Source organism: Bombus huntii, chromosome 10 (assembly GCF_024542735.1).
Source record: "Bombus huntii isolate Logan2020A chromosome 10, iyBomHunt1.1, whole genome shotgun sequence".
In the NCBI taxonomy this organism is placed as follows: Eukaryota; Metazoa; Arthropoda; class Insecta; order Hymenoptera; family Apidae; genus Bombus; species Bombus huntii.
In genome coordinates, this window is record NC_066247.1 from 14,229,011 (window position 1) to 14,255,388 (window position 26,378).

The window sequence follows — 26,378 nt, forward strand, 5'->3', positions numbered from 1 at the left end:
ATCTCGTTCCAATGGCCTGCCAATCAAGCCTAGTTGTGGAATAACGCAATACGCACAATATCAGCCGCATCTTCGTAGTTTGGTACATTAAAATAGTCAGTGGAATATAGTGGCATAGATTTGACTGCGAAATCCTGGGACACTCTATATAAGGAAAGGACCCTATCAAGGGAAGAACAAGATTCGAGTAAAACCTGATAGAACAGTAATATTTGTTGGAAAAACTTGTTAGATGGTAATATTTGCAGGAAAACATCGTCGCACAATTACGGTCACAAGGGAGACATGGTCACACGGTAACATTCGCAAGAAACTGTAATATGCCAATCACGCACAACGTCTGGATGCTTTAAGAAACAATGATCTTTCTATCTGCCGAAGAGCGCACGACATTTTCCCACGCGAATCAAACTCGCCACGCGATAAAAGACCCGCCACTGGCCAAAAAACTGAGCGAAAGAAAAAGGACGGAATTAAAGAACCGAAGAGAAAACTCAAAACGGCGTGTCCGTTGAGGGTAATCACAGTGTTACGACCGTTCGCGGAGAGACGCGGTCGCGAGGAAAACGCGTCAGCGAGAGGCGTAAATTCTCGCTACGATTCGGCGAATCGACGCCGCGAAGTAGTCGTTCCCCTGTTTCGGTTAAGATAACAGAGGTGGTTAAATGAATATGACACAGCAGAGTAAGTTATATTTCACCGTTTATTCCAACAACTTATAACGAAGACAGTTACGCTGGTGCGTATGTACGAGATGAGTGAGTGACTGATCTACGGGTGTGTATACCCGGTTGAAGGATGCTGACCGTTCGAAGGATGTAAAATCAGTACTCTCTTGGGAGACGATGCTGTCTCGGAGGAAAGCTAAGGATGGGTGTGTCTAGCGCACGGGACCATCGGATTTGTTGGTGACGATTTTAGTTAGGAGAGTGAGGGAATAGGCTTCGTTGTTAATTGGTCACACGAAGGGTCTTAACCGCCCTCGAGAGAAAGTGGTTAGTGGGAGGAAAGTTGCAGCGTACGTGAGAAAAACTAACTTTCCCTTGTCACGCCGTGGTAGACAATAGTCTTTGGAAATTCTTCGGAAACAGACGTTTGTTTGGTTTGAAGGACCTTTACTAGGAAATCTATGAGATTTATGGAAGGTACTTGAGACTGTTGAGGGTACGCAGTGAGTATCCGAAGACATCTGGTTGCCATCTTGCCCGCGGTGTGTGGCCTCGGCTAGGTAGAGTGTTACGCGACGTAACACACAGTGATTTGGCCGACGATTTCGGCCAATCTGCATAACTTAACGCGCGTTTCCATTCGCTAGTAATTAGAGTCGGCGATGCTTACTTTGTCTCGGTCGGCAACGAAAAAGATAAAAAAGAAATCCGATTGACCAACGATAAGGGAACTTCCGAGCAGAAACCACAGATCCCATCTCGAGGAGTATGTATCGTCTTTAACGAGCCTTATTTTCGCTTTCGAGTTGCGTGTCACGGGAGGCGAGCATATCTATATTCCCTTTGTAACTTGATCTGCACTGCACTGTGTGTATTCGATAATATTTTTCGCGAATGTGCGTGCTGAATTTGCTGGGAGAATTATTAGGTAAAACGGAGAATATTGCAATTTCTACACAAAGGGCGTGTCACGATCTTTTAGCTTGGTCACAAATTAATATAGCGTAGTCTATATAAAAAAAAATCTTACTAATAAAATTATTATACGATTTCCTGCGTGCACGACGCTCGAGGAATAAACGAAAGTGTAATTTTCATTTTCAAGGTTCGCGTCACGAAACATACGCATTTACGGATACATCTCACCACACAGTATCGTATTGTGATTGCAGACACGTGTTTGATCAGTAAAAACGGGACACGCGGTCGGTGAACGCTTGCACGTCAAGTACAGGATGTGAATTTTTGCGTTTCGTCCTCCAGGCCGCGTGAGAAGAAATACTAGACAGGCCTCTGATATATCGCACGGGATACGGGACACTGCGTTTGTTCCAGACGCACACAGATAGGCCACGCATGGATGAATGAGAACTTATATTCCGGCACAAGGATAATGATTGAGGATAGCGTCGCCAGATTATAGAAATTAATGGTAATCATCGTTCGACCGCGAATCCCGCGAATTCCCAGCTACCAGGAAAATGCTTATTTTTCTTTTCTTTATCAATACCTAAGTAAGTTTGAAAAGTTACATGTACAACAGCAACAATGTAAATATGGATGCTGTTGACATTTAGGAGGGAAAATGTCGATGACTATGAGAGTCCTCTTTCCATCATATGTATAGTTCGGATTAAAGGATATTTGTATCTCAACGTTTATTTGCACTTTTAGAAGTTTCTCTTTGTGTATTTTGTTTGACTTCCGGATTTTCAAAGATAACAGTATCTTAAGGATATAAACTTTAAACGTATATATTTTTCACACCTTGTTCGACCTTCGGGTTGAGTAAAGTACGGATTATGTACAAAGGTATTTAAAGCGTTATAAATCACAGATTTACCCAGCGTGGCATAAAACGAAAACTCTACTCACCAATGTCCTTGATACGAAGTCTTGATGAGTTTCACAGTGAAGAGGAACTGTATAGTGCACATGAGGAGACAGCAGAGGTTTAGGAAGAGGGCGAGTGCGCACAGCTCTAACGTCACCTCGTAGACAATCGTATACTCTTCCGGGCTGATCAGGCTACTCGGCGTCACCGTTAACGGTGAGATCTTCAGCAAGAAGATCAACGAGAGTAGCGCCAGTAACAACGACACTAGACACAATAAACCCAAACTGGTCAACGTCTCTTTCGCGCCAACCTCGTGGTCCTTGTGATTCCTTGACAGGGACGACGACCAGGAAGCGTTCAAGGGGTACGCCGTGGAACCGGGACCGGTTAACTGTCCCCCGGTAGTCGTACCCTGAAGAGCAGGTGCAGGCGAAGGTGTCGCCTGACTGGGTAATCTGGACAGTCTCGAGATATCAAAGCCTCCATTCGCTTTGGGTCTGCTGTCCTGGTGCAGCGGCGGCGGGGATATCACCCCCAATGTAGTCGACAGATTATTATTATTGTTATTGTTATTCCCACTGGCAACAGGACTGACGCTGTTCACAGAATGCTTCGACGTGGACAACGTGGACAGATTAAGAGCGTGCGAGTGATTCAATCGTTGAGAAAGATTGTTCACGCTCAACTGAGAATGATTCAAAGGGTGTCTGTGAGTGGAAGATGGCGTGGTGGCAGCCTGATGCACGTTGGCTCTTTGATGGACCACCGAGTCGTAAACGTCGACTCCCCGTCCTTGGCTGCCCCCTGTCGTTCCACGAACGTTGCTGTTTTGGTTGTAATGATGGTGTTGCTGTTGATCCTGTTGGTGACCAGAATGATGGTGGTGGTGGTGGCCGCCGTGCAACGAGCCCGAACTCGCCTGGTAGTAATTGTGCTGGTGCCTGGAGCCCGCTGACGATGGTTGCCCCGTCAGCATATGCTTCAGCATTACTCGACGCTGGAATGCCTGAGGAAGACTGCGCTTCTTCCTGCTCCTCTACATGGCGCTACGCGGGACTCGCTTCTGAGCACGTCTTTCTCGTTGGAGGCTTCTTCTTTCTTTTCTTTCCCAGTAGAATTTTTACACAATTCTTTCTCCCTTTTATCATTAAATTACCTTTAATTCTTAACGATCTTTAATCTTTGTCTCTTCTTCCCTATATATGTATTTTTGTTTACTTTTCTCCGTAGCGAATTTTGTCTTTCTGACGCAGGATTAGGTTCCTGGACTTAGGGAGTTGCTACACGCCAGCTCCACCATGGCGACGGCATTCACTAGGCAGCCTACATAGCCACCTTTCAGCTCACGCTTCGGGACACTTTTTTCGCTGAGATTCTCCGCGATGAGGCATGAAAGCAGAGACCACCGTCTGCGGAGGCATGATTATTCTATTGCTCCTTTTAACGAGTAATCGTTTTACTCGAGTCCTCTTACTAAACCGTAAGTACAAAAGACTATTATACTTAGATAGGTACTTGGTCTCAAGAACCAACTTATTTTGGTCTTTCAATTAAGTTCTTAATTAAATGCTCAATTAGATATTCATAAATATATCTTCATAATATTTCCCTCATCTATTTCTTTGACATTCTAGCAACCTCGTTAAGACGTCCGCCACTTCAACTTCTATCTACAAGTGGCAAAAACTGAAGCTGACCTTCTTCATGGAGAAACATGCCGGAAATGGCATCCGCACGTGTGAATAATTATACTCAGTGTCCAGGTAGTTCTTTCGATCATCCGATAGAAGTCGTTTCTGTTTTTCAGAGTTCGTTCACGCCTCCAGAATGTAAAAATATCCAAGGAAGTACCATTAGGAAGCAATGAAATTCAGAGCATCTGTGGTTATTCCTTTTTCTGATTGTTTCTTTTCTTTGCCCAAAATGGATGATTTCTATATCAAATTGTTTATTCGTATTTTTTTTTAATATTCCTTGAGATTTTCAATCAACTCGATTTCGAATTTTTTAGCGCCCGATCTTCTGGTTGACGTCGTTAAGAAAGAGGAACGAGTGCACAGGAAGCATGGTCGGCGTGAGCATGATTAGATCCGGTCTGCCCGATGACCTTGCCAGTGATAATAGCGGTTCGTTAAGGTGGTTGCAGTCTTGGTTTGCTTCTGTTTCGATTTCCAGCGAACTCGTCAGCCGGCATGGCTTCCGAGATGCTCCCCCTGAAACAAGTCGAAGGGAAATAATTAATGGACTCTCTGTTCGATTGTACGTGGATGACAAGCTGACCGTAAAAAGAAATATACAAATACGATTAGAAAATATAATCCGAACCCCTTTCGGTTTGATCTGAAGGTTTCTTTTTCTAGACGGAACCAAAGATTCTTATCTGGTTTATGGTGAGCTAAGGAACTCTTTGAAAACAGCACTTATAACTTTCGAAAAAGAGACAGGTATTTCTTGCGCGAACAATTGAATAATTAATTCGTTCTCTAAATATCCTTATTTGTTGTTCCTAAAATACATAATGATTGGAAGCTTCTTACGGGAAGCGCAATCAGCCGCTGATATCATTGAAGTCGAAACGCCATTAAAACCATATTACGATTCGCATGCGACATGCTCCATTCATGAAAACACAAAAGCAATAAACAAGTACAAATCAACGAAATAAATCCTCCGAGAACGAGACGTTACAGGAATTATACCATTGCGAGGATACAAAAGACTTGCTCATGAGCTACTTCCTTCAAGTAGTCGAGCGGTGTATTTTCCGGTCGTTAACTTCCATATAATGGGATATTAAAGAGTACGGACACAACGCTGCTATTTTTCAACTGTTCATTATCAAATTACGCAGCGGGAATCGTTGCAACGACAAAACTGTAACGACTCGTACCTGCGTATCTTCCATTTAACTACGGTAAACGCTGACTTGTCTGCGTTTTTTTTTTCACTTCCTCGTTACGGAAACCAGGAAAAGTGATTCACAATACAGTTTCTAACTGTACTTCTCGCGATTCTTTCTTAGAAACAAGCAATTGCTTCTTTTCAATTTCCTAAACCTATAATAAAACAGTCCATTCCTTGAATAGAAATTAACTTTAAAACTTTAGGCGCATACATTGTACGTATCGTATGTATGTATTTTGATTTGAAAAGAAACGCGGCAAACGCCTTTGAAAAGACGTTAGGTTTTCAACACCTTAACTAACTTAATTCCAGCGAGTCGTAAATCTGCTGCATCTCCAACATCTGAAGATCCATCTTTTACAATGACTTGTTCTCCAACTTATTAAAATTACATCTCTTCCGTTGCACCGACCTTCTTTAAAGGTTCCCGCGGCAGGTTGAACCCGCATCACGTATCTTCCCTCTTCCTTCCACCCCTGTTTCCTTTCTCTTTTTATCGGACGGGAAGAGCGGGAACGCTTAAAACGCGCGAATCACGCGAGCGCCTCACGATTTGCGAAACATCACGTGAAAATCACCGATCCGATCTCCGTGCGCGCGGTGCACCGTGGGGGTAACGATTAAATCGACAGGATATACTTTATTGGCTATTCCGTTATTACAGGCTGTAGTTGGCGGGGAAATAGTCATTATGGATCGATGAACTTCATTGTAACAACGCACCTTCGAATTGCATCGGAAACGCTTCTGTATTGCGTCCACCGTATAACCTATCATCGTCTGTTTAGGGTAAATCAGTGGATCGGAAGTTACGTTTCTATGTTTCTCGCCTGTCAGTATAACACTGTGCAAGAGATACAGCAAGATCCTAAAATCATTCGAGTACAAGTAGCGTAAAATGGTCGTTTAAATTTCAATAAATTAACTATTCATACGTTAATTGTACGCGGTCAGGATTAAGGGGTACGGCGATGGAGAAGATTTTGTTAGCTAGATGTTGAGTAAATAATCGAAGATGATAATTTTATAAATGTTTCGTATTTATGATGATGGAAAAGATTTAATTTGAGTTACGTTACGTTTGAATAAGATAGACTTTTCCAAGAGTGGAGGATTTGTAGAGATAGTGGACGTAATAGTAGTATGATTTAATACTTGATGTGTCTTTTTTTTCTTTGATATATAGGTCACTGTGGGGAATAATATTGATCTAGATATAACTATCTTTTCTGAGAAGTACGTATATGCTTATGGGAACTATGTTTGGTTAATCAATAGAGCCATTCTTTTGAGAAATTGAATCTAGAAGAATTCGACGATACTTTGCCTTGTTTCAATAGTACATCATTTTAAAGAAACGCCTGCGATTATAGTATATAATTGCACATAGGTATATGCAAAATTGCATTTTCAAATAATTAAATCAAAAATATAGGAATGTATCAATGGGAAGAATATTTGTTAAAGATCTTTCCTTTTTAATCAAATTCGTCCAACAACCCCATTCTCGTCAAACATAAAATGAACGGTGCCTTTCTCAAAGAAACAAGAAGAAAATTGCTGTCGTTCTAAAGTTCTTCTCCATTGCTAAACTACCGTTCGTGTTTCTAGTTACACTCCAATTATTCGATTGTAAGAAGCAAGCAATCCCTCCATCCAAGGGCTAGATATAGTTTCTCGAGTAGTTCTCTTCAATACCGTTATATCGATGAACTCTTTTTGAATAAAGTTCACATTTATAAAGCAAACACAATAAAATACGACAGGACAATTGTAATCGATAAATAACATTTTATTAGGATATTATAAGAAGCTAAGATATCGAGTTCTAATTGTGAATATCAAGCGCTCGTCGTTCGAGGAGATTACCAATATTTTCTTCCTTAACAATATTAATTACGAAGTTTCGATACCGTTTATGACATTAAGATCTCTTGATAAAGTTGTATCGTTAAAATCTTACTGTTCCTAGGGAAAATATATAGTTAATATATATAGTTAAATATATGTCGGGGATGAAAGGACACCGGAACCTTGGGATAGCCCCGCAACATTGTAATCTAAAGTCTACTATAACTGTAACTAAACTATTGTAGTTATTCAATCCGATTGTAATTGTTCGAGATTAGTGACGGTGAGCTTTGGCTCGAGGTGACAGATGAACGCTTTGCCTAACAAAGGTATGGAGTAATTCTATAGCTCTCCTTAAAAGAAATATTCGTGGCGACACGCGACAGTAAACATTCCAACGGTTTCTGTCCCGTGGCTCGCCACACGCAGACCCTATTCTTCGAGTAAGATGATTGCCAGATGTCGATGCGTCTCCGCAGTACATGTTCGGCTAGCCCGAGGGCCCGTTATAAATCTTAAGGTTTAGTTAACTAAAGTCCTTCAAACAGACAAACAGTCTTTGTCCCAACTACGAGAAGATAGGGGAGACATATTTTTCAACGAGCGGCGTCTCCCACTAGCAACTTTCCCTCGAGGGCGGCTAGCATCTTTTTCTAACCACCGATATGGAGATTGACCAATTAGCAGCAACTTCAATTTCCCTTACTTCCTAAACGAAGGCTTTCCTCGACGAATCCGATGATCTCGTGTCCTTAGACACAACCCATTATAGTTTTCCTCTGTGGCATCATCGGGACGGGACGGGCATTCTTTTACGCGCTCCCGTCGACCAAAGAGTAACGTCTTTACGCTCAGCAATTATTTTTACGAATCAGACTTAAATTCAGCGAGAACGCCCATCTGTCATCCCGTTGGCCGCGGATTCGTTATTGAACCGGAGACCACTGTCACTAGTGTCGCGGACGTCTCACCGTCGTGGTAGATTGTCAAACCTGTGTTATTCATACCTGTGTCAATAAATCGTATCTTCGTTACACCGCAACGATGGCTACCTTCAATGAAGACTCCTCAAACACCGACAACCCTATCCCCAATGTCATTCCGACATATATATCCACCGAAAATGCGCTCTTGTAGACAAACGCTCGATTCGCGTCATAGCTTTTAAAGCTTGTCGCATCTCAATCCGTTGGAAAAAGTTTTTCCTGTAGCATATTTTATTTTTACGAACCAACAAGGTCTTTGTTTATTTCCTTCTGCTTTTGCTCCAATTTCCCCATTGTTTTTTCAAGGATAGTATTTCAGAGCCACTAGTCAAGTTTATTGTAACAATAAACGTACGTTTCGGAAACATTTTGTGCTGTGAAACAGAATACACTAAAGTTTGAAGGTCACATCGATTTTCGAAAGTTTATAAATGGAGGTGTATGACAGTATCACCAGCTGTTGCTGTCCAAGTAACTCCAACATCGAAATACTACAACGATTCCAATCGAAAGCGCTAAGAGCTTTAATAGACGCACCTTGGTATGTTACCAACGAAACCATCCATCGCGACCTCAAGATACCTACAGTCAAAGAGGAAATAGCAAAATATAGCGACAGATATAGCAAAAGAGTCAAGAAACACCGAAACCCCCTAATCACTGGACTACTCGATACGACGGACCAGATTCGCAGGCTGAAGAGGCACTACTCGCTAGACCTAAACGTTAGATTCATTTAATTATCCAAATTAAGCATATGCACTTACTTATAATACTTATAAATTATACCTATCTATAATAAGTATTAACTTATTGTAAATAAACAGCCATGTCACTGCGCCACGCCAGAAAAATTACTGAAAATTCTCAACGCGAGAATTGATTGTAATTTCAACAAATAAATAAAAACAAAAAAAAAGCTGTTGCTGTCCCCAAGCGCCAAAACACGTTCTGACTACTATTTTATGTATCTCACAGAAGTATGTCTTCATTCATCATCTCCCATGCCATCCACCAACGTGTTCTTAACATGTTATCTCCTAGTAAAATATTGATGTTGAGTCAGATATCCAACTGAATAATCTTTTCGGTGTCTACTATAAGACATTTAAAACCAAGGCTCGTACACACGTGTGCTTATACGTCAGATGTAATACTTAACACGAAACCTGCTTATATTAATATTAAATTTATGCATAGTAGGATGTTCGACCTTTGTAAAAATGAAATTATAATACATACAGTTTCACCGTGGAAAAGTGAATCTTTCTAGCATGTCCACGCAAATGAAGGGGAGGGGAGGACTGTGCATGCACCAAACAACTTTACGTTCGTAATTTTTCACACAAATGTACAACTGTAGGGAAAAAATTATCTCTGATTTTTCGGATGTTAGGAATCGACAATATCGCATAACGGAATGCTGTGTTCTACGTATTCTATTTTTGTTACGAAAGTGGTACAAACGAAGTCCACATAAAAATAGTACAACAAAATCGGTTGACGTTAGGTTATCGTGCAGATATCGCGGCTTTTGCATTGGAAATCACGCAACTGCCAGTCTCGTCGTTCCTTGTAAACGAAAGAAAGGTATTGTAATCGGTCGGAATTAACATAAAACTCGTCGCATGCGACCATATGGCCTGAATGTTGAATAAACGAGAGTAGAGCGCGAGCTATGTGATTCTAACCGTTTAGGCGGAAACTAATGATTGTAACCAGAGCCGAGATATATGCCAATATTACTTTGCTCGACAAAGCGTATAAGATGAGGAGAGAATCGCGATAAAGTAGAACAAGAGACAGATATTCTCTACGTAAAGCAAGTCTGTCAACTAGATTGAAATCCTATAGCTATAACTACAGTGAATCCATATTCTGGCGAATTGTCTTTTCACAAATGAAGCTTTTGAAGAACGGAATTGATACAATAACTACTGTTCATTCATAACTACTGTTGTAAGAATCTATATATTTGTCTATCTATATCTATATATATCGATCTATATATATTTGTCAGAATGTCATTTTATCAAAAAACCCATCCTCTGTAATCATAGTTTAACGAAGCATAATTAATAGAAGAGGTAGAGCGTTAAGTGGAGATGATTTAATCACAGTTAAGTAGGTAAATCTCTATATTAGTCTCTTTAATTAAAATGTCCTACGTTTTATTTGCGTCATTTTTTTTCTTCATCCAATTTAGAATGTTTAAATAACAATAGCCTATACAATATAATTTTATGTAAAAAAATTGATTGTACCATGTTTATTACAGATATTTAACATTTTTGTGTACATACAAAATTTAAATTATACCTCGCTTGAGAACAAAAATTCTATTTGTTTTCCTAACATGTACTAATAATTATTGATCAAAATAGAAAAAGCTGGAGGAGATTACTTAGGAAGATTACTTAGCATCTTATATTCCTGTCAAGGCTCGAACGTTTTATCTTCCTTTAGATTTTCCTAAGTTTCCATTTCTCTGACTTGCTATTTTAGTTAGCTTAGTATACGTGCTATACATAGGTATGTATAGTGTCATGATCGCGACAGTCTTGAGTTACCCACGCTTTATCCTCTGTAAACTATTTATAAAAGAAGAACAAATTACATGTTAGAACTTTATTTATTCAAATATTTATATTTACAGTGCGCCATCAGCAAAGAAAACGTGTTTATCGAAACGTGCGCTATCGATTTTATGCTTTTGCCACGCAAACAGGGAAATTGCAACTCAAAATTGAATTCGCACTGCAAAGCGTTGACGTTACGACATCAATTACATACTTCAAAAACACCGAAGGTATCACACGGAATCAGAGAGATTCTATGAGAAGTTAAACGCATAGTCACCCTATTGGGAATAGGATTGCTTTGATTCGAGCTCAAACATAGGGAAAGCTGAAAGAATCTTTTGCGGATCTTCCTTCTTCTCTACATTGGATATTATACAAAACGACTTTAACCTTTTCAAGGAAATACGGAAATAAGGATTTTAGATAGAGAGATTTATCTGGAAGGAAATGGATGCATACTTCATACCGGCATACTTCAAATCCGACGGACTGACGATAGAGATAAAGCACTCGGCGACAATGTATATCGCTGAAGTGCCTAATGAACCATCAACATCCCAACGGTCCTTCCACCGAAGGTTCTAGAAGAAAGAGCACGTGGCAACGATCGCGGACGCCTAGCAAATGCATGGACGGTGGGGATGTTGAGGGATGACAAAAGAAAGTAATCGGATCCGATCGAAAGTAAAATCATAAGAGTCAGTCTTAGAAAGTCACGCCTAGAGTTCGGAAGTAGATTGTAAAGTGTATTGATGTTAGAAAAAAAATAAAGTATTCTTTTTTTATTTTTTACCTCAAATTCCTTTTTTATTTTGTTATTTTACGTGACATGTGCGTGGCTACTGTATATACGTTTTCCTAAGTCTTAAATAATAATAATTCTTGTAAGAACCGTATACGAAATATCGTTTCACTGTCAATGGATTTAGTAGATTTTATAGCATGAAACAATATACGATTTTGATGTTGTTTCAACAACGAGTAACTTAAAGAAGTGATTAATCCAATATGTCAATAAAATCAAGGGAAAATGTTCTGTCGATAACGAAAAAATATATTAATGACCACAGATAGCATTTGTATATGCATCATTTTTGTCAAATTTTGTCTTCAAAACACAACTTTGGACAATACAAGAACTAGATATTAAGTTTTTAATGTTTTTAATATTCCTATTTTATTTACTTTTGCTAAAATACATTAAACACATTTCAATACTAAACTAAAGATCTTTAAACTTAAAAATGACTTTTGCTTATTCCCATGTCACAAACAATTGGTTTTAATAATTATCGATCAATACTCTCTTATTCGTAAGCACATCAGCATATTCGATCCATGCAAATTCACGTAAAATGTTACTACTTCCTGCCTTTCGTTACATGTATCTTAATAAATTGTATCTTATTAAATCTTAATAAATATGAGTCTTAATAAAAAGAAGTTACTTTTTACGTAGTCCAAACCTAGTTCTATTATTAAGCGCGTAAGCAGATAAGATGAAGATCAAATAGAGGCAAAGCTAAAAAATAACGACTATATATTTTCATGTTTCAGCGTTGAAAACTTATGTGGGTGAAACGCTAGAATTGACTGGAGTTCTTCGACAAGAAATGGGCACTTGTCTTTGCATAGACAGCAACAATGTGCCTCCGACAGTCAGCAAACGTTACTCTGTACAAGTTCACTGTATGTATTATTAAGCGCTTATCATAGAGTTATTATACAAATATATTTGCAATTATCATTCTTATATATTATACAAGGTGAATCAGAACACGTGGAAAATATGGCAGAGGTTGATTCTGAATACTGAAATAAGAAGAAAATTTTATATAACATAATATGCCTAATATGACCATACGTTCCGCTTATAGCTTATTTTGCGATGCTAAACATTACACAGATGAACGATTTCTTGGAAAATAGATAAATCGTGCCGGCCTTATTTCCGGACCAATACGCTCTTCGGATCCGAATCCGTTCGATTATTAAATACGGGGACGTTTAAAATCTCTTACTTATAAAACGTTAGTTGACGTGACGATCAAAATTTTCGACAAATTCGTGTAAGCTGTTCGAACAAGATGGACGATCTATGACGCGACGCATTCGCGTTTCCGTAGAAACTGGAACTGGTCGATTCGAGTAATTTCTCTAAAGATAGGTAAGAAAGTACTGTGACACAAAGCAAGCGTCTACTCGAAAAAGTTTATACGAAATTTTCTTCTTATTTTAATGCGCTGAATCAGCCCCTGCTTGCCTGGAAGCCGTACTTTCCACATGTCTCGAACTCTATCATACCGATCCACTAGGTAAACAAAATAAAAACCTGCCAAGCACTGTGGCGGCACGGGCCACGGAACTTTTCAACGGCTCCGGATGCAAAGGGCGACGCCGCCAAAGCACAACACCGACGTGCCCAATGTACCATCGATATCTTCACACTCTTTCCGCCGAATTCTCGGAAGAGCATACACGTGCCAGCACTGGCGGCACATCTAATGAATGCACGCTAGTGGGGGATATCGATGGGCTACGAAGGGAAGAATCTGCGCGATCCGAAACAAAAGCACAGGCAGTCTGTCTTACGCCATTAAATGTGTAACTCCTCGGTACTATTTGCATAGCAACGCGTCGAATGATCTCTCGGTGTCTATCGTTATTTGTTAGTTGTTACCAGTTGTCTGTTAAGTGTAATTGTTAATTGTTAATTGTTAACTCTGATTGTTGATTAGTTCTAAATAAACTATTGTTCGTTAAAAACACCAAGAGTAGTTCCTTACGCACCTATCGCCATACCACCTCAGCACGAACGCCGTATAGATTGTTTTCACCTGTTCGATTCGTGCTAGATTTGACTAAAATACTCATGCGAAGATATTGAAAATATAAAATCCGAATTAACATCCAGTTTTCAACAACCTGTCTAAAGATACCGCTCACAAACAAGCTATCATTTCTTGAAACAAATATATAAGATTTATTTACGTTATCAATTTTGTCGTGTGTCGAAATACAGCCCACTCAAAACATTCTATGGACCAAACGAAAAAATTGTTGACATTGATTGTCAACAAGTCCTACAAACTAGGATCTTTCATATTTCTTTCGCTTTTGATAATTAGACACAACCTCCCGCTAGCCGATGAGTCATTCTGCTATATTTGGCTTATCCTTTGTTATTATACAAATTACTGCCATTGTTCACGGCTGATCTACTAATTCGTTTGGTGACTAGATACTACGTTAGATATTTTAATCAAATAAACTCATAATTGTATCGATAAAATACTTCCTATCAGTACAATGTATGATCTAAAATTTAAACATCCTGCTTCAGGGCGACATATCCAGTGAATTAACGGCGCTTGAACAATCCCTTAAAACGGGTAAATCTATAACTTTATTATCTAATTTCAACCTAATATCCACAAACTGACCAACATAATTTCACTATGCCCAAAAAGAATCGCCTTGCAAATGATATCGATATTTACGACATTTCTTTGCTATATTAATATAGTATTATTTGTTATAGATCCAGACCACCGACCTCGACCAGGGCTATCAAAATTCGCATTCGTCATGGCCAATAACCAATATAATATTAACTACGATAGAAACTGTCATTGTTAATTTAACACTAGCTATCGCTGCTATAATACGAATAGCCTGTATACATATTAAATAAACTGTAATAAATAACTTATTATTTTTAAATACACCCTGTCTTATTTATCTACACCTTCCTTTGTCTTACGTCCACCTTGACCTATGCATTGTCACGTAAAATTCGTGATAAAAAAGGATTTTTGCAATCCACTAGCGATAAAAAGTTCGCGTACGAGGTAAATAGCGGGCAAAAGAACGGTATAAAGCATAGAGTGTAGAGTATAGTAGCATCGCAGAAAAAGAAAAATCAACAGCTTGGTCGGTCATTGAGCAGCAACAGATCGAGCAACGATACAAATGATCATGGAAGTGCGTTTCTGCTTCCCGGTCTGTTCGAACTATGACGATTTGTCTTTCTGATCTTTCCGACTCGACCGTTGCACCGTTCACTCGACCATCGACCATAAATTGTTTCGAATTTTCTAGAGAACGGACACTTGAAACTACGTGCTTGCGGTACATTCGATAGCCAGGACAGAGAGATCCTTCGTGAGCCTGTTTTCGTCCTGCGAGACGAGCAAATTATTAGAAATTTCCTGATGCAATTGTACGCGGTTTTATGCAACTTTGATTATACACGTGAACGATATTTGGCACAGAGGAGTAACATTTTCGGGATAACATTTGCGCACTAATAGGTTTCCACGTAGCTAAAATAAAGCAAAAGTTGCGCGAAATTAACGGATGACAATTGAGAAATTTCTTGGATGATCTACGTTTATTACGAAATGGTTGGATGCGAGAATCGATATCTGGTAGCATCTAAGTTGTCCGAGAGAGTTTTACGATAAAGGAACAGATCTCTGCCGATACTCTCTATCCGACTATCGTAGCAGATTTGCGTACTTTTGCAAGGTTCTCCAAATTAATACAAATTTCTAACTACCGTAACATCGAGATATTATACATCGTAAGGCAAAGTTAAGGAGAGTGGCGATGACCTCGGAAACGCGAAAAATATCTCAGAAGATAGAATTTTGATGGCGCGAAGAACAAATGTTCCTGATGGTTTTCCCAATAGCGATTCTGATTCTCCCTTGACGTGTCTGCTCGGCGCCACTTCCGGCATCGTGACAACCACCGTAAGCCCTAGGACGCCCTTACAGCCTCCTTTACATCGCATATGCCCTTCTCGCTGTTGATGAAAATCCAATTTGTGAAATTAGACGTTTGCTCGCTTTGAGACAAAGTAAACCGCGTTTCTCACAGGTGTTCGGCAGATGGCGATGATGAGATATAGTGCAACAAAGTGAAATTTTACGCGCGTAAATCTAACAGGATTATAATGTAACAGAAGCACAACAAAGAGGAAACTTGTGATGAAAAAGGAAGAATATATTACCAACGAAACTCTTTTGCTCCATTTTCTTTCGTAGAATTATATTTCACTTGCGAGTATTATAGCAGGTCTGCCTTTGATACAAAAATCATAAAAGGTTTACGTATCTGCACATATATTTACGCTGTATGAACGACACTCGAGTATTACACGCATGCATTATCGACAAATAGATCCACGTTCGAGATAAGAGTTCCTCTTTGATACTTTCTTATGGTATAAATAACGAGAAATTATCAGGAAGTATGTTACAGTGAAACTGCTCGTACTTCGTTACTTTTACTCGCATGTATGACACCTACAACGATATTCTTTGTTGAATCAATAAATAAAAGCGCTCCCCAGCGTACGTACAAGACTAGATCTTGAAATATAAGAATCGACGTAACAATAAGACTAAAAAAGTTCGAAATGAAAATAATTCGCCGAAACGGCAAAAAGAGAATACCTGACACAAAAATAACGATACGGTAAATCTGGGTCCCGTTTTAATTTTCATCGATCAGTCGTCGAGCAAGCGAGATGTGTCAAGCAGCAACGGCGACAAGGTAACAGAGACGAAATATTATCGAGTTAACGCACGCGAAGTGGTCGCAGGAATGGCTGACGGGTGCGAGAGTGTAATGCACTTACGTCACGCGAATTTCAGACGAAACAACTGGTGGTGTAACGAAAATTTAGCGTCGCAACCGAATGTGCTAAATATAAAATGGATGGCTGTTGACCGAAAGAAAAATGCTGGACGATACGGTGCCGCCGTTTGTTCTCTTACAAGATTGAACGTCCACGGTCGACCCATTTACCAGACCCTCCTTGTTACACGAAGAGACGAAATCACCAGTGCTATTTAATCGTGCGAATTATATCACGCGTATCTCGCGAATTATTACACGACAGTGACAATAAGGCAAATCTAATAAAATTTACTTCTCATTAAAAAGTCGTACCAAAACAATTATTTATTAATTGGTTTATTTATTAATTCTTAAGAAGATACATATAAATAAGAAAAAATGGTAAAATTTGATTAGTATAATAAAAGTAATATATGCCTATGATCATTCTAAAATATAAAAAGTGAAATAGTCTTACATTCATTGGTATATTTTAAGAACACATACATCTTTTAACGATAGTTGCAATGTAACATCATTTTTATATTACACGCAAGGTATGTCAAGTATTCCTGCTCTAAGGCACAATTTGAAATCAACAACATTCAGTTTAACAAATTATAACTTCTATTCGTTTTCCATCATGGAATAACGCGGTGGTGTCTTCCATATCGCACTGGACGTGCGTTGTAATCTACTCCTATCTATATTTTCAAACATTTCAGTTAAATCTGGCGTGCACATTCTTCTATCAAAGAATTTATAGACTGCTTTCTTCGGAATTTATCGTTGCATTGCAAGTTCATTTTCGCGTATGTACGCTAAAATTGATAAAAATTCGAGTACTCCATGCATTATAATGTTTATTAACTCATTAAGTAAAACAACACTTACATTGCGCCTAATGTGGAATTGTACGCCTTGGTCTGGCTTCATCGTCCGATATGTCGTCGTCAGGTTTACTGTGCAAAACAGAAGTGGACCTTACTGTTTGGAGCTATATTTTGGATAAAATATCGAATGAATAATAGCTTGTGTTTTTATAACAGAAGAATACTTTGATACTGTTTGTAATGTTACCTGCGATGTCATCATCTGAGTCTCCTTCTTTTGTTTCGCTAATAAGATTTTTTTTGCTTTTTCGACAGATCTTCGTGCCAGTTTTTGAACAATGGCTTTTTCTGAAATTTTTTCTTTTTCAAAGGCCTCGATCCTCCTTCTTACGGGCACCCTTTTCTTCATTTCATTTTGAATGTCCTGTTTCGTCATGTTTCTATTAGACATTTCCCTTTCACGGGATGGCTCATCTTCTGCGAATAATTCTTCGAACTCGGTGAGCCCAATCGCTTGATTCAGCTGCTGAACCTCCTCCTGCAGAGTTATTGGCGACCGTGATGTAAATTTAGGTTCATTATTTTTTCCTATACTACTAGCCAAGTTTTTATTAATTACTACCGTTTCGTTTGATTTTATTGGTGATAAAGGTTCTACAATTGCGGTAGCGTCCATCATCTTCTGCGTATAAGTAGAATTGATGTCCATCGTGGAATTCATAAGAGGAGTAAATTTCTCAAGTGCATCCTCGCACATTGAAGGATCTTCAATATCATTTCTTGCTGATGGAATTACTGTATCATCAATAATATTAGAATATTTACCCTTCGTGTTTTCACTCCGTGAAAAAGTTCTCTTTATATTACTATCTCTTGTTGTCATTGAAGACTTTAATGGTTCAATCCTTTCTGGCTGTATTGCATCTTCTTTTGAAATTGTTTCGCTTAAAACATTCTTTTTTGTTTTACTATGTTTTGTAGGACCTTTTGTGTTTTTTTCATCTGAACTACTTCTAGCACTTTCCTTTTTTTTAGGTCGGCCTCCACGTTTCCTCTAAAAATTTAGAATATATTTAACAACGTTATAGTAGTATTTATATACACAATGTACATACAATTGTATAAGCAATTAGATTTTGACGCATTAATTAACCGATATCAAACATTATTGGGTACTACATATAAGGGTTAGTATTGATTAGTAACATAAGATATGGGGTAAGATTAAAAGTATTAAATTTCATCATAATATGACACAAACATTTACATTACTGTCATCATCAAGAGTTAGCCTTCGTAATTTTGTAACAAGTGACATTGACTGCTGCTTTTTAATATTAATTGCAGCTTTTATTGCAGCCTTTCTTTTTGTTCGGTCAATTGTTGTTTCCAGCACATCCCCAGTTTTTACATCTTTATTTTCTGTTTTATCATGTACTGCTGAATCTGTTACTGTATTATCAGTATTGATAATATCATTTTCTGGGATAGTCTCTTTACGGCGATAACCTTTTTTCTTCAAAACTTTCGGCCTCTTTGTAGTTGAAGGGCCAGGGACTGATTGTGGTATTTCAGCAATTAAACCATGTAAATAATCCAGAGTGTCTTCGAGCTGGTTGTTAATATATTTTTTAACATCCAAGGAATAATTATGTATATTCGATATATCTTTGGTAATCATTTCTTTAATCTCCTTCTTTGATCCAGTATCCATATTTGAAATCTAAGAATAAATGATATATATTTAATATATACATTAAACTATACTTTTTAATAATACATACCATAATTTAATATTATGGTTGAAATTATGACGTATATAGCAATTAATACATACACATGTGTTTAGTTCTATTAACTTAGAAGCACATGTAAATTAAAAAAAAATATATATATATATGAAACAATAATAAAATAATGAAGTAACATTGAGAATAGAATCTAGCTTAATTACACATATATACCCTTTTAATAATTCCGTTCTTATAAATTTTATTAAATTTACAGTGAAGCTTACAATTACACTAATGCCAATGAATATTAACGTATGCGTTTATTATTACACTAAATAAAAATGAAAGTAATGCAATGAAAAATACAATATACCTTAATGGAAATAAAATAAGTAAATAGCGAAGTATTTATTAATATTATTATATAGCATTATATTATATTATTATAATATTTATTAATATTTACTTACGTTTTACGTTTGCACAAAAACTATAAAATTTTAAATATAAAGAGAGATTTATAACAGAGATAAAGCAAGTCACAGAAATTAGTGTCTTTCAATGGCAAAAATGCGTTAAAGGAAGTGAAACGATAATCTCCGTCTCGCGTCACAAGCGGAACTGTGTCAGTTTTGCTCCTTGAAAGTACACGTAGCGGTACATGAGCTAGAGAACATTTCAAATCATGTTGTTGTTTTTTTTGCTTCGGAGTATCAAGATCGTGAGGACATACATAGTATATTAATAAATAAACTCCGGGCAAAACAATGTCGCCGTTACGTTACCGTCGAACCGTCGAACAAAGACGAATTTGAATTCTCCGACTCTCCCCCGATCTGTTTATACTATACCAGTTTAAACGGACGCAATCGTAAAGAGTTCACGAGAGTTATGGATCAGTATCTACGAGTATCTACCGTCTTTGCGAACATTATCTATAATTATTTATTTAATCATTTGAAAATATACTTGAAGGTTTCAACAACGAGCAATCTTGTCTAATAAATCTCACGATCAACCATCCTCTACACACAAGTCCTCTGAAAACATAACGACTTTTCAGTTCAATTTGAATCGTTGCGTTCAACGCCATCAGGGTGTCCTGCATAACGCGGGCATCCGACTAGGTGCTGATACCACATACAAGAACAAGTCGGAAATAAAGCTTTTTAGCTTAAGGTCCCGTTTTGAAAAAAATACAGTTTGAACATGTTCGGTTGGCAATTGGCTTAATACACGCGTATGATAAATAGCAAGATTTATTACATGATTTTACAAAATTTGTTAAAATTGATTAAGAAGTTACTTTCAAGAAGTAATATTTACATAATTGTAAATTGAACCCTATGTTTAACAAAATTAGGCATTCTTAAGTATTTGTTATTGTAAATTACTATTATGCTTCGCCAAGTGTGATTGGAACACATTTCTGGAACACAGCGTCCATCGATATCTTCAATGAAAGAACATAAGTTTAATAACCTAACTTATCGACGAAATAAATCCCTAGCCCCCGGGTAGCGTGTTAGGAAGCTTCCGTGGTAATTCTTTTAAAAGCAGTTAACGAGTGATCTGTTCGCGAATTATTGTATTGTATTATATATTATGTGGCATCATGATATCATAAGGAATACAAGTCACTATGATTTCTTCGTACTATTTCACAGATGGAGTGTGCAAATTTGACTTTACAATGAACAAAGTCAAACGTGACAATGACAAAATTGTATGTGGCAAAACTGGATACCTCAATGTTATACAGTGTGTCAAGAAAGTGTTTGTTGTCATCTTATGTCTTTGGGAGGTAATTCTACACCTTCGGATTTGCGAAGATCTGTTGAAAAAGAGGATCACAAAATTGACCTCGAGCATTCTATTGCACGTATTGCGTGTTTGTGCGCGTATTTATCCATCGATGTATTGCAAAGAACAGTTTGTCGAATAGGGGTTTCACACGCAGCAATGGGAAAAATAATACTCTCACCCTGAGAGAATTGACCGGCGAGGGCGCGGCAGAGGCCATGGAAGCGCTTCGGTGAGGCGCGCTAGGTCCGTCGCGCCCCCCGGTGGGGTGCAAACTTAGGCGCTGGCAACTCAGCGCCCCGGGGCAGCAAATCAGCCCGGCAGGGGAACCGGACTGTCTGGCACGGCGGCTCCGGCGACGAGGCGCGGTGTGACGTGGCCGCATATCGCTCCATTAGGGGGTGTGTGGCGGCACGGGCCTCGGAACTTTTCAACGGCTCCGGAGGCAAAGCGCGACGCCGCCAAAGCGCAACATCGACGTGCCCAATGTACCATCGATATCTTCACACTCTTTCCGCCGAATTCTCGGAAGAGCATACACGTGCCAGCACTGGCGGCACATCTAATGAATGCACGCTAGTGGGGGATATCGATGGGCTACGAAGGGAAGAATCCGCGCGATCCGAAACAAAAGCAGAGTCAGTCTGTCTTGCGCCATTAAATGTGTAACTTCTCGGGACCTTTTGCATAGCAACGCGTCGAACGAACTCGCGGTGTCTATCGTTATTTGTTAGTTGTTACCTGTTGTCTGTTAAGTGTAATTGTTAGTTGTTAATTGTTAACTCTGATTGTTGATTAGTTCTAATAAAACTATTGTTCGTTTAAAACACCAAGAGTAGTTCCTTACGCACCTATCACCATACCACCTCAAACTGGTGACCCCGACGTGATTTAACGTGACATCTAGTGAAAGAGGTGACCGTGATAGTGCTATCGTTTTTAACCACCGATTTTGAGTGCACCGCGACGATGGAAAGTAATACACAGGGAACCATAGCCAGCCAGGTGATCAGCATGTCTCCACTGCTGCCCACGAACACGGCGGCATGGTTTGCCCTTCTGGAGAGACAATTCGAGGCAGCGCGAATTACGGAAGACACCATTAAGTACGTGACGCTGGCAAAATGCCTCAACGATCAACAGCTCCAGGACGTCGAAGACCTAATGACGAACCCTCCAGACATCGGACGCTACGAGAAATTAAAACATGCGCTCATTCGCAAATTATCCGATACGGACGCGACCCGGATAAAGAAGTTGGTGGAAAGCGAGGAGATGGGAGATGGAAAGCCATCCCAGTTTTACCAACACTTAAAAAAACTCTCCAGCCCCTCCACGCCCGATGATTTTACCCTCACGCTGTGGAGGAACCGATTACCCGCCCGCATCAGGCGTATCCTCGCGGCAGTCGACGATTCGGACCCAGAAAGGTTATTGCGGCAGGCGGACCTGATCGCTGAAGAATTCTCGGAGGATTTTCGGCGCACCGCCCGGGTAACGGCAGTAATGGACCCACCAGCGCAAAACGCCGGAGTATACGAACCAATGGCAGCCGCAATCAACGTGTTGAGCGAGCAAATATCACAGTTGCAGGCACAGATGAACGCGTTGAGCATGATTAATCATCGTCGACCACGATCACGATCACGCTCGCGTTCGCGATACCACCGACGTTCGCGCTCGCGAGATCGGCCACGGCAAGACGGTCTGTGTTTCTATCATGCAAAGTTCGGAGAACGCGCGAGGAGCTGTCGTTTCCCATGCACGTGGAAGTCGGGAAACGAGACCAGCCGTCCGTAGACGCGGCAGACGACGACGGCCTGAGTTCCCGCCGCATCTTCGTTACGGACAAGGGAACGAAGATCTCTTTCCTTGTAGACACCGGCGCCGACATCAGCGTATACCCCCGCAGTAAAATCCATAGGCACGTCAAGAAAAACGCGTACGAACTATTCGCGGCCAACGGGACGCGCATCGCAACGTATGGTACCACTGCGATTGGCCTTAACCTGTCCCTAAGACGAGCCTTCAAGTGGAACTTCGTAATTGCTGACGTTCAAACGCCTATCATAGGCGTAGATTTTTTAAGCCATTATGGGTTGCTCGTGGACCCGCGAAACAAACGACTCCTCGACACGACAACCCAATTATCATCAAGGGGATATGCTGCCACGACGGAAGAAATATCCATCAAAACCGTAATCGGCGAATCGGTCTACCATCGACTTTTGGCGGAGTTTCCGGATCTAACTCGTCCACCGGCCTTCGGACGAGAGAAAATCCGACACAGTGTGGTACACCATGTTGAAACCACACCCGGGCCACCCGTCTACAGTAAACCTCGACGTCTCGCACCGGATCGTCTCAAGCAAGTCAAGGCAGATTTCGCAACAATGATCGAGCAAGGAGTGATGCGGCCATCGAAGAGTCCATGGGCATCACCCCTGCATGTCGTCCCAAAGAAGGACGGAAGTCTACGACCATGCGGCGACTATCGTGCGTTGAACGCTCGCACCATACCCGACAGGTACTCCCCACCACATATCGAAGATTTCGCGCAACATCTGTACGGTAAGCGTGTCTACTCAAAAATCGACCTTGTCCGCGCTTACCACCAAATCCCGATCGCGCCAGAAGACGTTAAGAAAACCGCGATCACGACACCTTTCGGACTTTTCGAAGCAACCAACATGATGTTTGGGCTTCGAAACGCCGCGCAAACGTGTCAAAGATTCGTTGACGAAATTACCCGTGGTCTGGACTTCGTGTTCGCTTACATAGACGATTTCTTAATCGCATCCGAAACCGAAGAACAACATCGCGAACACCTTCGGATTTTGTTTGAACGCTTAAACGAGTATGGCGTAGTCATCAACCCAGTAAAGTGCGAATTCGGTGTGAACGAAATCACATTCTTGGGACACACCGTAAACGCCGACGGGATAAAGCCGCTAGCCGAACGCGTTGACGCTATTGTAGAAGTACCGCTCCCCGGGACCGTAATCACTACGCAGGTACCTCGGTATGATTAATTTCTACCGACGTTTCATACCGGGGGCCGCAAAAATTTTTCAACCCCTAAACGACCTATTAAAAGGAGGAAAAAAGGGCATCGCGCCCATCAAATGGACAGAGCAATCCGAAGCCAGCTTCCGCGAGTCGAAACGCGCCCTCGCTAACGCCACGATGTTAGCGCATCCGATACCTGGCGCACCTGTTAGCCTCGCGGTAGACGCATCCGACTATGCAATAGGAGCGGTCCTCCAGCAACGCGTCAACGACTCTTGGCAGCCGTTAGGTTTCCTTACCAAACCGTTGAACTCCGCGCAGCGAAAGTACAGCGCGTACGACCGCGAATTACTCGCTATGTACACTGCGGTAAAGCGATTTCGACACGCCATTGAAGGGAGAAATTTTACAATTTACACCGATCATAAACCCCTTACATATGCGTTCAACCAAGATCCTGATAAGTGTTCGCCGCGACAATTCCGGCAACTAGACTACATCGGACAATTCACTACCGACATAAGATATATCAAGGGGTTAGACAATAATGTTGCCGACGCTCTGTCACGCATCGAAGCGATAGGAAAGTCTGTGGACCATCGAGCTCTCGCCGCCGCGCAAGAAGCCGACAAAGAACTAAGCAACATCGTCAACTCCGGTACATCCGCGCTACGGTTAAAGAAAATACGTTTCCCCGATCACGACGTAGAAATATATTGCGACGTATCGGGTGACTTTGTACGACCGTACGTACCGAAATCCTTGCGGCGCGACGTATTTAATTCGCTCCATGGACTTTCCCATCCAGGGATACGTGCCACTCAAAACCTGGTGACGACGCGTTTCGTCTGGCCGTCCATAAATAAGGACTCCCGAAATTGGACACGACAATGTATCCCGTGTCAACAATGTAAAGTCACCAGGCACGTATCCTCACCCGTCGGAACATTCGGAGAATTAGCGGGCCGTTTCGAACACTTACACATAGACATTATCGTGATGCCATATTCAAAAGGCTACCGATATTGTCTAACGTGTATCGACCGTTTTTCGCGTTGGCCCGAAGCCATTCCCATCGCCGACATGGAGGCGGCAACCGTCGCTTCGGCTCTCCTTTCCACGTGGATATCCCGTTTCGGCGTGCCTTTAAAAATAACGACCGATCAAGGACGCCAGTTCGAGTCGAACCTATTTAACGAACTATGCCGGTTGCTCGGCATCAGACATTTGCGCACGACAGCCTATCACCCCGCGTCCAACGGGATGGTAGAGCGCCTGCACCGACAACTAAAAGCAGCAATCAAATGCCACGATACGAGCAACTGGGTGGATATCTTGCCGATAGTTCTATTAGGCATACGAACAGCTATTAAAGAGGACCTAAACGCGACGGCAGCCGAAATGGTTTATGGCACCGGCATACGATTGCCGGCAGAATTTTTTATACCGACTAAACAACAGGCCAATTCGGAATTCGCAAGTCGCCTAAAAGACCGAATAGGAAAAATCAGGCCTCATCCAATTACGCGACACGGCGAAAAGAGAACCTTCGTGTTCCGCGACCTCGAAACATCGCCTTATGTATTCCTGCGTCGCGACGCCATCGGAGACCCCTTACAACCACCCTACGACGGGCCGTATCAGGTTATAGAGCGAGGAAAAAAGACCTTCACTATTAAAATAAATAATAAAAACGTAATAGTGTCCATAGACCGATTGAAACCCGCATTTCTATTTAACGATAATATTGAACACCATAGCACGGAAAAGCGCAATGTAACAATACCGCCCGGTGCCCGAAACGAACAAAGCGAAGGGGACTCAAGAGTTCATCACACCACACGCGCGGGCAGGAGAGTTCGATTTCCTGATTGGTTTCAGGCGGGTCTCGGATAGGCGTTAGGAGCCGGCGAACGTGCACCCTTGCCTGTAACATTTATATATTTTTCATTTATATAGCGTTATCACTGGTAAGGGGGTACTGTGGCGGCACGGGCCTCGGAACTTTTCAACGGCTCCGGAGGCAAAGCGCGACGCCGCCAAAGCGCAACACCGACGTGCCCAATGTACCATCGATATCTTCACACTCTTTCCGCCGAATTCTCGGAAGAGCATACACGTGCCAGCACTGGCGGCACATCTAATGAATGCACGCTAGTGGGGGATATCGATGGGCTACGAAGGGAAGAATCCGCGCGATCCGAAACAAAAGCAGAGTCAGTCTGTCTTGCGCCATTAAATGTGTAACTTCTCGGGACCTTTTGCATAGCAACGCGTCGAACGAACTCGCGGTGTCTATTGTTATTTGTTAGTTGTTACCTGTTGTCTGTTAAGTGTAATTGTTAGTTGTTAATTGTTAACTCTGATTGTTGATTAGTTCTAATAAAACTATTGTTCGTTAAAAACACCAAGAGTAGTTCCTTACGCACCTATCACCATACCACCCCAAAGGTGTATTGAGCGCGGGGGGTGGGGTGTATCCCTCACACCAGTTCCCGGGCCCCTCTAGAGGTTTTAGTCCGTTGGCGTCCGCCACTACCACGC

At 40.8% G+C, this 26,378-nt stretch overlaps 2 protein-coding genes and 1 long non-coding RNA gene across 3 annotated transcripts; all 3 read right to left on the reverse strand.

The window, feature by feature from the left end:
- Window positions 1-2,423: 2,423 nt before the first annotated feature.
- LOC126870256 (serum factor response D-like) lies at window positions 2,424-5,405 on the reverse strand. Its single transcript, XM_050627793.1, has one exon. It carries the CDS (start codon window positions 3,491-3,493, stop codon window positions 2,540-2,542), a length of 954 nt encoding a protein of 317 aa, XP_050483750.1. The 5' UTR covers window positions 3,494-5,405; the 3' UTR covers window positions 2,424-2,539.
- Window positions 5,406-17,192: 11,787 nt separating this feature from the next.
- Window positions 17,193-17,660, reverse strand: LOC126870272 (uncharacterized). The gene is made up of 3 exons (XR_007691263.1): window positions 17,537-17,660; window positions 17,351-17,453; window positions 17,193-17,277 (listed from the first exon to the last, which is right to left on the reverse strand). It is a non-coding gene; the product is annotated as an uncharacterized LOC126870272 (long non-coding RNA).
- A 20-nt stretch (window positions 17,661-17,680) lies between these two features.
- On the reverse strand, window positions 17,681-19,003 carry LOC126870589 (uncharacterized; the record flags this gene model as incomplete). Its single annotated transcript, XM_050628404.1, has 2 exons — window positions 18,551-19,003; window positions 17,681-18,343 (listed from the first exon to the last, which is right to left on the reverse strand). Coding segments are annotated over exons 1-2 (1,116 nt in total), but the record flags the coding sequence as incomplete, so codon positions are not given.
- Between the last annotated feature and the right edge of the window lie 7,375 nt (window positions 19,004-26,378).

Bases quoted from the DNA above. Each gene is read 5' to 3' on its own strand.
- LOC126870256 (XM_050627793.1), bottom strand. From the start codon at position 3,493: ATGCTGAAGCATATGCTGACGGGGCAACCATCGTCAGCGGGCTCCAGG.